This window comes from Apodemus sylvaticus, chromosome 1, assembly GCF_947179515.1.
Source record: "Apodemus sylvaticus chromosome 1, mApoSyl1.1, whole genome shotgun sequence".
Lineage (NCBI taxonomy): Eukaryota > Metazoa > Chordata > Mammalia > Rodentia > Muridae > Apodemus > Apodemus sylvaticus.
In genome coordinates, this window is record NC_067472.1 from 76,096,872 (window position 1) to 76,109,260 (window position 12,389).

At 44.6% G+C, this 12,389-nt stretch overlaps 1 protein-coding gene across 1 annotated transcript in view; it reads right to left on the bottom strand.

Moving 5' to 3' along the window:
• Window positions 1–207: 207 nt before the first annotated feature.
• The window catches only part of Wdr11 (WD repeat domain 11), a 43,904-nt gene continuing 31,722 nt past the window's right edge, over window positions 208–12,389 (bottom strand). Inside the window, exons 17-29 of the mRNA XM_052197318.1 lie at window positions 11,667–11,773; window positions 11,229–11,343; window positions 10,671–10,842; window positions 7,952–8,060; window positions 6,976–7,038; window positions 6,061–6,126; window positions 5,312–5,489; window positions 4,825–4,920; window positions 4,107–4,272; window positions 3,564–3,661; window positions 3,149–3,294; window positions 2,237–2,317; window positions 208–1,127 (exon numbers count right to left, since the gene is read on the bottom strand). Of these exons, the coding sequence (XP_052053278.1) occupies window positions 971–1,127; window positions 2,237–2,317; window positions 3,149–3,294; window positions 3,564–3,661; window positions 4,107–4,272; window positions 4,825–4,920; window positions 5,312–5,489; window positions 6,061–6,126; window positions 6,976–7,038; window positions 7,952–8,060; window positions 10,671–10,842; window positions 11,229–11,343; window positions 11,667–11,773 (1,554 nt within the window). The 3' untranslated portion in view covers window positions 208–970. The remainder of the gene's footprint in view (window positions 1,128–2,236; window positions 2,318–3,148; window positions 3,295–3,563; window positions 3,662–4,106; window positions 4,273–4,824; window positions 4,921–5,311; window positions 5,490–6,060; window positions 6,127–6,975; window positions 7,039–7,951; window positions 8,061–10,670; window positions 10,843–11,228; window positions 11,344–11,666; window positions 11,774–12,389) is intronic.

Sequence of the window (12,389 nt, forward strand, 5' to 3'; positions counted from 1 at the left end):
CCACCCCACCAAAGCACCCCAACTTCCCTGGCTTCAACAATGGAAGACAGGGTTGCTGGAAACTACCCGAAGTTGCTGGGAACCAGTGACTAACTTGGACCTGGAGTTGTGCTTCTCAGAGCCCCTGGGAAGATACAGCAGGGGTGACGCTGTTGCTCATTCAGCTGTGTGGGGCTGAAAGACCCCAAAAGAAAAGGCTCAGACATCTTGGCTGGGACTTTCCTTTATTTATCATTTTTATAGCCACAGATGTTTAAGTTCGGAGTAATAATTTATAATAATTACATCTAGTGGAAGAAAACAAAGGCAGAAAGTACAAAAGAGGCTTCAGAAATGAGGTTACTAGAATGTATCTTGGGAGTTAAAATTCAGACCATCAGGGACCACGAACGCCAAACATAAAGCTTAGACGTGCACCCCCCTTAGACTACAAGCCCCCCTACAAAGTTCAGCACCGCCTGAAGCACAGCAGCCACTGTGTTCTCAAGATAAGGACGGTGCTGTGTCGGCTATCTCAAATGCTGCTGCCCTGCTGTGTCCTAAGTGACTGCTTATCAACACAGGAGCACACAGCATGTATCTGAAAATCCATCAGTGGTCCAATCTCTTGCTACAGATTTCTTAAACATCTTCAAATTAACTAATGAGAAAGGACAGTAACTCAGTCTTTTGAATTTTTAAGTTACAAAAATTGAAAAGTATTCACAGAGATCTTAAAATCATGTTCCAAAGTATAAATGCTCTACACTGCACTGCGTGTTGCCTGCTCTGAGGTCACGTGGGACACAGAACTGGCCCAAGTGTAAATGTGCCTGTGCTGCTGAGCACCGTGGGACCTGCAGTGGTGTCACAGCTGACAAGGGCCACATCCTCACATGGGTCTGGACTGACCACGACTGTGACTATGGGGACAGTTGGTCAGCTCTCCCCACACCTTGCTTCTGACATCAAAGTTCCTGCGCAGAGCCTGTCAACCTTCGGTTATTTCTTCCCTGGGAGACCCGAGCTCATTCAATAAATCTCTACCGGCTGCTCCGGCTTTTGAAGCAAAATGTGCTGCTCCCTGTTTCAAGCCAAGGCTCCTCAGGCTTCGGGCATAGTCTGCATAGATGGCAGAGATGAGCTTCTGTGAACCCCAGTTAAGGAATGGACAAGCACAGGGAGCTGGGGAGTGCGTGGCTCCTCCCAGGCTCTGAAGCCAGATGCTGCAGAGTCATGGGGAGCAGCATGTCACGAGTGTAGGCACTTCTTTATAAGGTAACCATGCTGTCCCTTGCCCCAACCGAGTCCTGGTGTCAAGGCAGAACACTATTTTAGGGAAAAAGCTCTGGGCAGCTGGGCACTCGGAGCCCTGTTCCGTCACGGTCTGACTAAAGTTGATACCAAAGCAACTTCACCAGTGACTGGGGCCATGGCCTTGCCTAACCTTAGGCTTTAGTTACTCTTTCAAAAAATTGTTTTGTTTAGATTAAAAAAAAAAATGTACAGAGCTCACAGCCAACATAGAGAAAGGAGGCCAAGTGCAGAGAAGCCCAAGAAAAAGTGCAGCAAGGAAAGGAAGAGCTGTGGATGCACGAGGACCGTGGGGCCACAGCCACGAGCATAATCTCTGAAAAAGAAAGTGCCCTGTGACGCCCCGGTGATGGCCCCGGTGATGGGCCCCTGTGACGGCCCCGGTGACGGCCCCTGTGATGTCCCCGGTGACTGCCCCCGGTGATGGCCCCCGGTGATGGGCCCTGGTGATGGCCCTGGTGATGGGCCCCTGTGACGGCCCCGGTGATAGCTAGTAGAAATTCAGAGTTCCTAGGCATGGGCAGCTCACTGTAGGGCACATCTCAACTGCTCTATCTTACTCTGCATCAGAGGTTCACCTGTGTTTTTGTGTGTGTGTGTCTGTGTGTGTGTGGGGGGGGGAGTTCAATTTTTGTAGCTAATATTTTCAAGGTAAACATAGAAAACATTTTCCATAAAATGTCTCATTTTGAAAGAATTCTACTTTAAAGTACCAGGACCACGTCCCTTCTTTTAAGTTCAAACACATATCACAGACTGAGCCCTTCACTGGGCAGTCCTCGCCTCTCCTCTAACTGACCTGCAGTGCAGCAACTCATTCTGAGTCTTTCTCCTCCCCTTCTCCCTCTCTTCTGGGTTTAAGATATCCCATAGCATATCTCTCTCTCAATATGACACTGATGGTACCTTTCCCCACTCAGCACACATGCCCTTGTAAAGGATATCTGTGTCCTCACTGACTTCGAATGCACCATACTTGAGACAGGCTTCCACAAACAAGGCAGCTCTATCGAAGTATCTCATGCTGGTCAACAGAACAAAAGTAAGTTAGTTCTCAAAAATAGAATAGAATAGAATAAAATAAAATAAGAAATAAAACAAAATAGCTCTCAGGATCTGCTGTGGGTGGGTGACAGTAAGCACGCACTTCCGTCTGGAGCTCTGTGCACATTCCTGTGGGAACGAGCTGCTCCCTGAGTGACACCGCCACCCCTCTAAGTGACACCACCACCCCTCTAAGTGACACTGCCACCCCTCTAAGTGACACTGCCACCCCTCTAAGCAACACCACCATCCCTCTAAACCCGGGCTAGTAAAGGAGAGTTGCACTTCTCTAGGTGTGGGCTTCATGGAGGACACTGCAGAACACTGTGCTACGGCGTCTAAACCACTGTAACGTAGGACCACATGCTTTTCTAAATTATGCACCCACTGCCAAGAGTTATTAAATCGTGTGTCAAATTTGTCAAACTTACTGCCTCTAGTTCTCAATAAATCAATCTCCCTCTGGAGTGATGTGTTCATGGCAGACACCCCACACTCTATAGCCTCTTATAGCCCCCGGGCTGCTGCTCAGTACTCTCTCAGGGTCAAGCTTCCCCAACTCTAAAGACTTCTGTATTTTAAAGATGCCTTTAGGTTTGGCAAACATATTAGTGGCTAAAGTTACAGCTCTAGGCCAAATAACTAGTGAGCAGAGATGCCCGGCACACCCTAGGTCCTGCCTCCCGCCCCTGAACTGTACCACTCTCCTGTCCCATCACGCTGGGTACCACCTGCCCCCTCAGAGCCTGAGGCATTGTGAATGGCTCACCCAGCACACACACCCTGAGCAGCCAGGGCTCACATGGCCTACCTGTGAAGCGTCTCTGCCACGCTGACAAAGCAACCTAGAGAGAGGAGGACCAGGAGGGCCTTGGACTTCTGGTTGACTTGTGGAGAACAAAGGTGGTCAACCCACCGCTTCAGAACATCTGCACATTCTTCAGAATTTAACCGGACCTGAGAAAGCAGCCCGTGTTAGAACAGAGCCATCCTTTACAGAGAGGAAAGTAAGTGTGCTCCTCGGAAACAGACAGCGGGCGCTCCACTTTTACACAGCCCAGAGGCTGCTATGGGACCCGGGTGCACCAGACCCTAGCAGGCAGGAGTCAGCTGACCGCTCCAATGCAAGCTCTGTCTTCCACTAAGCAGCAGCGGCTAATACTCAGTGAGAGGTAGAACGGAAAGTCCTTCACAGGAAGAGAGCAGCACAAACTACGCATGCCTACCTTTGCAAGCCATGCCGCCCGATTCCACTCGCCATACGTCTGCAGGTAGCGACAGGCGTCCGCGGCCTTATCTATCAGGCAGAGTAACTGAACACCCTCTGGAAGAGAGGAGAATAGTCATCTGACCCTGCAGCGCTCTCTTTAGCAAATAGTTAAAAAGTAAAGCCACATTTCACTTTAGGCTTGTATATAGGGTGAGCACACTTAATTATTCAAATAGGTATTCGAACTGGACCTAATGGGAAGCTACTGAACTGAATTTGAAAACAAAGTATTAGACAGTGCTCTATAATGTTACACCTCATACAACCAGGGTAGTAAGCATGAACACAGCCTAGAGCATGATGTGGGATGCCCCTAGGGCTGCAGGACCTAGGTCTACTGCCACTGCAATCAGTGACACCTTCCTCTATGTTTCAAATAAGCTCCACTAACATAACTGTGGTCATCCAACAGGCAGCGCTAGTTTTCTGTAGTGTATATAAAGAGACACGTCTCTAAGAGCCCAGCCCAGCCCTGACAGGTGCAGTGGGAGCGCCTTACCTGCCAGCTTGCCATTGGCGATCATATTGGTTGCTACCAGCTTAATTGTGCTCTGAGAAGGGCCTGAAGAGGTGACAGTGGTGACCAAGCAAGCTTTCAGCGAGTCGCAGTAGTAGTGCTGGTTATCTGCACTTGTTTCCAACAGCAGCTGCACAGCCCTGTCTGTCTAGTGAGAAAAACACCTCCTCTAGTTATGGAAACGTATCTCCCAACAGAGCCTTTTGAAAGTTGTAAGGTGGGATGTCCAAGTCCACAGCCCACAGGCAACACTCACTTTCGACACATGCTCCTGGATGTTTTATTAACATATATGGAGCTGACGATAGTACTGCACTTCATCTCTAAGGCAAGCATACAAATCAGCCTGCTATAACTGTTGGGGACTGCCCAATTCAGCTGTGCATCGCCAAGGGCAGCAGAGAAAACCAAACAGCTGCTCTGTGTGTTATAAAAGCTACAGCTGCAGTAAGGTAGCTCTGACACTGTTAAAGAAAGCCAAGTGTATGTAAAGCACATGCTTGTAGTCACAAGCTCTGACACTGTTAAAGAAAGCCAAGTGTATGTAAAGCACATGCTTTCGAGTGTGCACATACACACAGATGCCTACGCGCGCGCGCGAGTGTGTGTGTGTGTGTGTGTGTGTGTGTGTGTTTAACTGTGCTCTGAAGTGTCCATCAACTCGAAACCCCACGAAGCTGAAGCACTGAAACTGACATACCTGGCCCAACAGCAGGAGCTGGTCTGTGCATTTCCTCGTGTGATCATAAGTTGACCGTTTTACTTCTTGTAGATTAACTCTTTCTAGCTGAAATTTCTAAAATACAAAAGAAGAAGGAAGAGGCAGAAGAAGAAAGATAAAGAAAAATGGAAGAAAGGAAAAAGTTTAGTTTAGATCAAACTTTTTAAGTAGAAAAACTAAGAGTCATTGAAAATTAGAGTGAGCAAATTAAAATCAGCTTTCCAAGTTAAAAATTTTAAGACAAAAAAATCAAGATTGTTTTAATAAAAATTTTCATGTGCATTAAAATTTGGTGTTTATAAGCTTTCAGAGAAGCAGGCCTTTCTCATAATAAGTGTATGGTATAACACTTATTTCTAGGATGTGGACTGTAAGTTGGCTTGAAAGTTCCTCAAGTTTAAGATACTCAGGAAAACTTCATAATAAAGGTAGTATCTGTGAGAACTTTCTCTAGAAACAGTAGCACCTGAAAGTAGGCGTTCTCACAGAGCACGTCATAGCAGATGTCCAGAGGGTTGTTCAGCCTGTCTTTAGGAGCACCTTCCTTGGTTACCACTGTGTCCCCAGACTTGGCTTGGGACAAGCTGTGCAGGTAGTGGGCTGCCACTGTCCAGAAGTGCAGCTCCGACTCATCGCCATAAAGCCTGAAGAGAGAACAAGGCCTCTGTGAATTCCCTCTCCAGGCCTGAGCAGGTTGCCTGGAGCAGCCTCAAGCATCAGGAAGTGTTCCACTTCAGAGTGAGCCCGCTAGCCCGGTGTGCGTTCCCAACAGCACAAGGCCTTCACAGCCAACTGCTCCATCGGCCTGCTTTGCCAACAGCACTGTGTCTGGGCATCAGCTTCACGGTAAAAGCTTCCAGATAAAGTGTCAAAAACCATCTGCTACTTATTCTCTGGAACATGGAGGGAATGTTTTCGCCACTATTCTGAGCACGAGGGGAGTACAGCTTGTTGCTTTTAAAGGTAACTAATCAGTATGTTTACAAAGGCTACCTATAGGTGAAAGTCCTGGCAGCACAGAAATCCCATATCTCATTTGAGATGTGGCTGGACTTCCAGGGTTGGATTGGCACTCGTAAACTAGACTGACTCAAATCTAAACGAGGAGCTTAGATTTTCAAAACATGTTTAGTTGTAACTTTTACAAAGCCTCAATAAAATAAGTTAACTTGAAATTATTGCTTAAATTCAGCATTCCACTTCAGAGAGCATTACCTGGAAACGAGCAGGCACCTCTGCAAAAGAGTGAATTCAGGATCCAGCAGGAGTTTCTTTATGTCGCTGCAGACAGGAACCCAAACAAAGGTAGGACAAGCATTTCCAGTCAAACAAAAAGCAAAGAGAAGTAACAATACAAGTTCAGAATTTATGAGAGCAGGCACTTCATCGTGGCTCCCAGCCTCAAAAGCAGAAGGGTGCCGTCAGTCACCTGAGCACTAGGGGCCAGGCCTCTGCTGTGTAGGCTTGCAGAGTTTATCTGACTACAAGAACAAGGACATCACCACTGACAACATTCTTAAAGTGGACAGTTTCTCAATAAAAGACAAATGTTAATTTTTAGAAACTGGAGAAAAGTAAATAGTTATTTTGAAATTGTCATTAACCAGGTACTATAACTTTTTAAACATGATGATGATGATTATGATATGTGGCAGAATCTAGAGTGCAAAAACATGCACTAAGAATCAAGAACTTCATGTAGACCCCTGGTTTTCTCCTCACTTTGCTATATAATTCTCAATATTTACTTTTAAACACTCATGGCTCTAAGAAACATCATTTTCTTAGCCAGAATTGGGCACTCAGACCTGGCACAGGCTGCTTCAGAGTCCCCTGCCTGTGTTCTCTAATATAGCTCCATGAGATGTTCACACTGGAGCCTCACTACAGAGACCTTCTGCTCCTGTCAGAACACAGCTGTGCCAGAGTTGGAAACTGGATGGAGACCAATACTCTCTTCGTGTGATTATTAAGATGGCCCTTCTGGCCAACAAGAGTACAAAGAGGAACAAACCTCTGTCAAGGGATGGCCACTAACACTTAGGAAAATAACTTTTGGTTTTAAAAAGTCAAATTAATGTGTGTCACTTTCCCATGTTCTTGTCGTATATGAAACGCAGAGTTACTTACTTAGACAACGCATGCAACTGTTCTTGAAGGAGAGTCTTTATTTCTTCATTTTCTGGATAATCACTGTACAGAAAAAATTTTGAATCATTCATTGTCTGTGCAATTACTGTCATGTATATTTTTAACTGAAAAAGTTGTATTAATAAAGAATTAATCCTTTTATAACCTCGGTTAAAAATGTGGCTACAGATCAAAGTAGTAACAATGTGCCTGCGACTCACTGACCATTTTTATGGCTGACTTTGCCTTACTGAATAAAAACAAGGAAATGAGTAAAGAAAACCATGGGATTCCAAAAGAGAAAATTGGTTCGCTGGCTATAAGAATGATCAAGTTTGGATTGCTTTTAACAAAGAACCTACAATGAACAATGACTAGTGATTCATTCCCTTTGCCCTATAGAATGGGCATAGTAGTTCTTAGGCAACAGATATTTATTGCCTTAAATCATCATCATCAACAACAACAACAACAACAACAAAATTCTCATTCCACACCAACCTGTATATTGCATATAATAAGTGCAGTAAATTGTAGAATTAATTAATAATTGCTAATGTGCTTCTGTGATGACTTTTCTCAGGTGAGGTAGACTTTTCTCAGGTGAGGTAGATTTATAGACACATTTTTGACTGCCTTGTGAAGACTCAGGCCTGTCTCCAGACTCCAGCACCTCTGGCCATCTTCACCCTCATCCTTTTCCTCTATCACCATGCACCTGTGTGAGGACGACCCAGTCCTCAGAGCATCCTATGAACCTGCAGCTCTTCGCTGACCCACTCTTCCACAAAGGCCCCACAGTGGTGCAAACAATAGGGTAGGAAACAATCTCCTTTTAGTGTGTTTGCCTTTGCTTGGATTGGTTTTAAGGCTTCATTCTTTTTAAGCTCTTGGACTGAGATCCACAGCTCATTTTCATGAATATCCTTTAACCCTGAGTAAATTATGCAAAGAAAACAAAAATGAAGTAACTTACATGTGAGAAATGTCCAAAGAATATCGGCCATTCCAAGGCTGGTGTAGTAGGAAGGCTTTCAAGGCAAGGGCGGCCCTTGGAACAAGGAGGTATGGGCACCACACAGGCTCTAGACAGCAAAGGAGTGCTTTTCAATAAAACGAACTTTCATACCTCAACCAAGGCTCAGCTATAGACTGTTTACATAGCAGCCAGTAGGGAGCAAGGCCTAAACCCTGTGTGAGTATGTCTGGGAGCCTACTCCAGAGCAGAGATTCTCTGCACTCAGCTCCATTAGTACATTCTCTTTCTCTTTTTAAAATTTTAAGTATCTGAACTGGTAGAAAGCTCTGCACTACTGAATAAAAGACTAAACGTCATGACTCAACGCATACAGATAAAGCTCATTTTTAAAAAAAGAATTAAAAACAATTACATTTACCTGAAATACTTTTACCACTACATCTGCTTTTCTGAGACTATTAAGCTAACATGGTCCGCCCACCCATCAGGAGTTTATTGCTGAAGGGATTGGGAGACCTCTGATGTCTGGCATTCCCAGGAGGCTTTTATGAAGTCTTTTGGACACAGGGATAACTTCCTACAGGCATGGCCCTCACCCCAGCCCCAACATGCAGCAGTTGCTTATTAGGAAGCTACAAAACAAGTAAGAGCCAGTCGCTTTTAGTACATTCCAGTGGAAAGAAGCAGGATCAAAGGCGATGCTACCTGGCAGCTATGTTCAGCAACTCCCTCCACTGGGCCCCATCTTTGACCACTGGCTTTCACTCCCTAGCCCTCTCAGCTCCTATATGGAGCCTTTCCTCCCAGCCCCTTGAACAGATACAATTAGTTACAATGGCCCAAATGTGTGGTAGACTGTGGCGTCTAATATGAAGGACACCTACTAGTTACAAGCATGGCTACTGAGCACCTGGAAGATGGCCGGTGCAGTGAGGAGATGAATGACTTAGAGTCCTCACACTTGGCTTGGTCCTTGTATCACTTTAGAGCTACTGCTTACATGAAACGTTACAAAATCCAAACAGAGCTCAAATAGTTCTGCTGGAAAGTTTTCCTCTGAATTATAGCTATCCCAATTTACTTTGTAATACCAACAAGATCTTAAGAACTTCTTTAAAAAGATAAGAATACCATTAGTAATTATTAATAAAAGTTATACTTGAAATGATAATTTTTATATATGTAAGTTAATGAAGCAATGTTGCTTTAGCAAATGTGACTTAACAGAAACTTAAACAGGAGGTGAATACTATGTGCAGGCTTCTCAACTTGGGAGTCAGATAGGGTGAAAATGTCTTTATTACTACTTTTCCATACCTGAGAGTTTTACTGCTGATTCAAAAAAAAGCACCTAAATATTACTCATAGTAACAGGCTGTTCATCATTCCACAGATAGCCTGATAACCTCATCCTCTGTGAAAGCCTCACGCCTGGAAGCTGGAGATGTGATCATGAAATGCTCAGCCCTCCCTGCAGCTGGAACCCATCAGCGACCCTTCCCCATCACCATTTTAAAATCCCATTTTTCTGGTTGAGGCTGTATCACTAAAGACTGAAGAGAAGTATGTTTTCATTCTTGATATCAGTACAAATTTTAAGTATGATGTGAACCCTGGTACCTAGTACCAGTGTACATGATGGATTCCAGTCTGTAATCAGCTTAGTTTAGAACACATTCATGTGATGATAGAGCTTTTTAGATTCAAATTTTAAATCAAAAGAGAAAAATAAAAGCTTCAAATACTTAGATTGTATTTATCTACTTCTTAACCTAGGACTGGCAATTGTTTTTGCTTTGTTTTGTTTTTGACCCTTGACATTCCCTCAAGTTCCTTGGTAATTCAGTTTAGGAAGTGTTTGTTTCTGTTTGTCTCCCTCGGCGGGGAGGTCCTGGCACCTCAGAGCTGACAGGTTACTCAAGATCAAGTATGGGAATGGGAATGCGACAAGCAGCTTCCACTTCACCCGATGGCCGTCACGGCTACAGAGAGGAGGGTGACAGTGCAGGGTGCAGGTCAGAAGTGACATGCACAGCACAGGAAGGGTTCAGCACCCATCAACACCAGCAGCAGGGCGCCAGTGGCTCCAGTGTGGCCATAAAGGAGAACAGCTTACAAAGCCCAAGTCTCTCAAGTGCCACAGAGCAATGAGTCTGTCACGCACAGGCCAGGCAGAATTGAATCAGCACATGAATAAACGAGGCTCTCACGACATTCTCTGCTAATCAGTCAGCCAGGAGTGTCATGGAGGATTTGCCAAGAGGACACTTGGAGATGGAAGTCCTGGAAGTCTGAGGTAGGATCAGAACCACTGTCTCTCTGAGAGAGCATTCCAAGGATAAGCCCCGTTCTGAACAAACCACTGGACGGGTGTACTTGCAATCTCCTTATTTCTTCTTTAGGAAAAAGAAGTCATACACGGAGGTTTTATTTTCTTTTAAACAAAAACTCCTCAAAACAACCACGCAAAAAAGGAACAAGATACTCCAGTCACCCAGGTCAGATCTGACTGATCACCTAAGTCACAGACAGGACTCACATGTCATGATATGCAGTGGATTTCCATCAGTACATAATGTAGGACACATAAAGCTTATTACTGAAAAGTGATTAGATTCGAGTTTCCTAAGAGCTCTCTGAAATAAAGCAGCAGCTGCCATCTCTGCAGACGATCATATCCTGTGGCAACAAGCACCCTCTCAGGAGCGTGCCTTACCTATTAACTCCTGCTCATCCATTCTGAAACACGTAGACTTCATCGACATCTCTAGGACTCTGATGCACCCGTCATCGGATGCCAAGATCACCTTATCTGATGTGCACCAGTCCACATCCAAAATCCGAAAGGTCACATTTCTTCCACTTCTCAAACTGCTTACCATCTGAACCTGTAAGAATGATTGACAGAAAATAAATTTGTTTACCATTCCGGATTAAATGGTCAGAGACTGGGTGACAGAGACTCAGAGTATATGCAAATGAATAGCCACTGGCAGCCCACCCCACATGCAGACTGCACTCTACAGGCCTCAATCACAGCGATGACACTACAAAATCAATCAATCAATCAATCAATCAATCAATCAATCATCTTTCACGCTGCTGTCTTGCTTACGACAGAAGCACTCTAAGAGCAAAATTCTCTAACAGATAATTTCTTATAAGAAGCTGCACATACTTATGGAGGTTCTATTTTCAGACAAAGTGAGAAACAGTCAGTTCCCATGGCTGACCTCTCCCTCTGCTTCACGGCAGGCTGCAGAGCTGGGCCTACCTCTTTAGTGTCCCACACTTCAGCACCATCATTGTACATTGCTATTAGCTTCTGGTTTCCCTTGCCGGGAGCAAAGCGAATCTTCCTCACCCAACTTCTATGTGTGGGTATTCCTCTGAGAACAAAGAAATAAAAGCACCAATAGGATATAAAATGAAACACTCAGTATGTCCACTATTAATGATCAGGAGTGGGGATGGGAGAACCACTTTACATTCTTGGGAGCCACATTTGACAGGTAGGTCTGCCATTAATATCTGCTGAAGCAAGATTCCAGGGCTTCTGCATGGCTGCCCTGTGGTCTACTGTGACCGACCAAAGCCTGTCTCATGACCAGTCTTCCTCTAAAGTTTAGGTGTCAAGGGACTCAAAGCTCCAATTCCCACTCATGTTTATTGTCCTATTTACAACTGAACAAAGGTTTCTCTTGGCTCTTACCTAGATACTCTGCCTTTCAAATCCCAGAAGTTTAAATTTCCATCCATATCTCCAAGCACTAATGTATCTCCTTTCCAAGCAATGCAGGTAATACTGCCCATGCTACCCTAGAAGCAAGAGCAACAAATTCACATATGAACTTCTCTGCTGAATTACCATTTGGACAGAAACATTTCCCTGTAATGATCACAATGAAATAATAAAGACATTACTTATGAAGTGCTCACTTTAGCAGGAATATCAGCATATCCTAAAATTCTGAACACTGAAAGAGCCACTGCATATCAGCTTCAACTGTGCTGAAACAGGGTATTTGAATTTGATAGCCATTCAGTCATCTAAACTACATCAATAGAGAAGACATGTCATTTAAGAAGAAATGCTTTAGGAAAAGGAGAATTCCAGAAAGACAAAAACAAAACAACCCTAAACAAAAAACCTAGTAATCTAGAGCATCATCTCTAATTATCTCTTTATAAAAGGTTAATAAGTTTATTCCAAGAGAAACTCAATCACCCTCAACTAGCTGTGCAATGGTTTGTCTACTGGAAAAAAAGACTCAGAACTTTGCCCACACACTATTGTAAGAGGCGAGTGTAGTGGAGAACGGGCAACCCAGCAGAGGTGCTGGGTGGGTCAGGGGCCCCGAGTACTTCACCCTGGCATCAGACCACCCTGCCAGGCCTATGTCCCAACTTCACCTCTTAACAGGGCATGTCTACT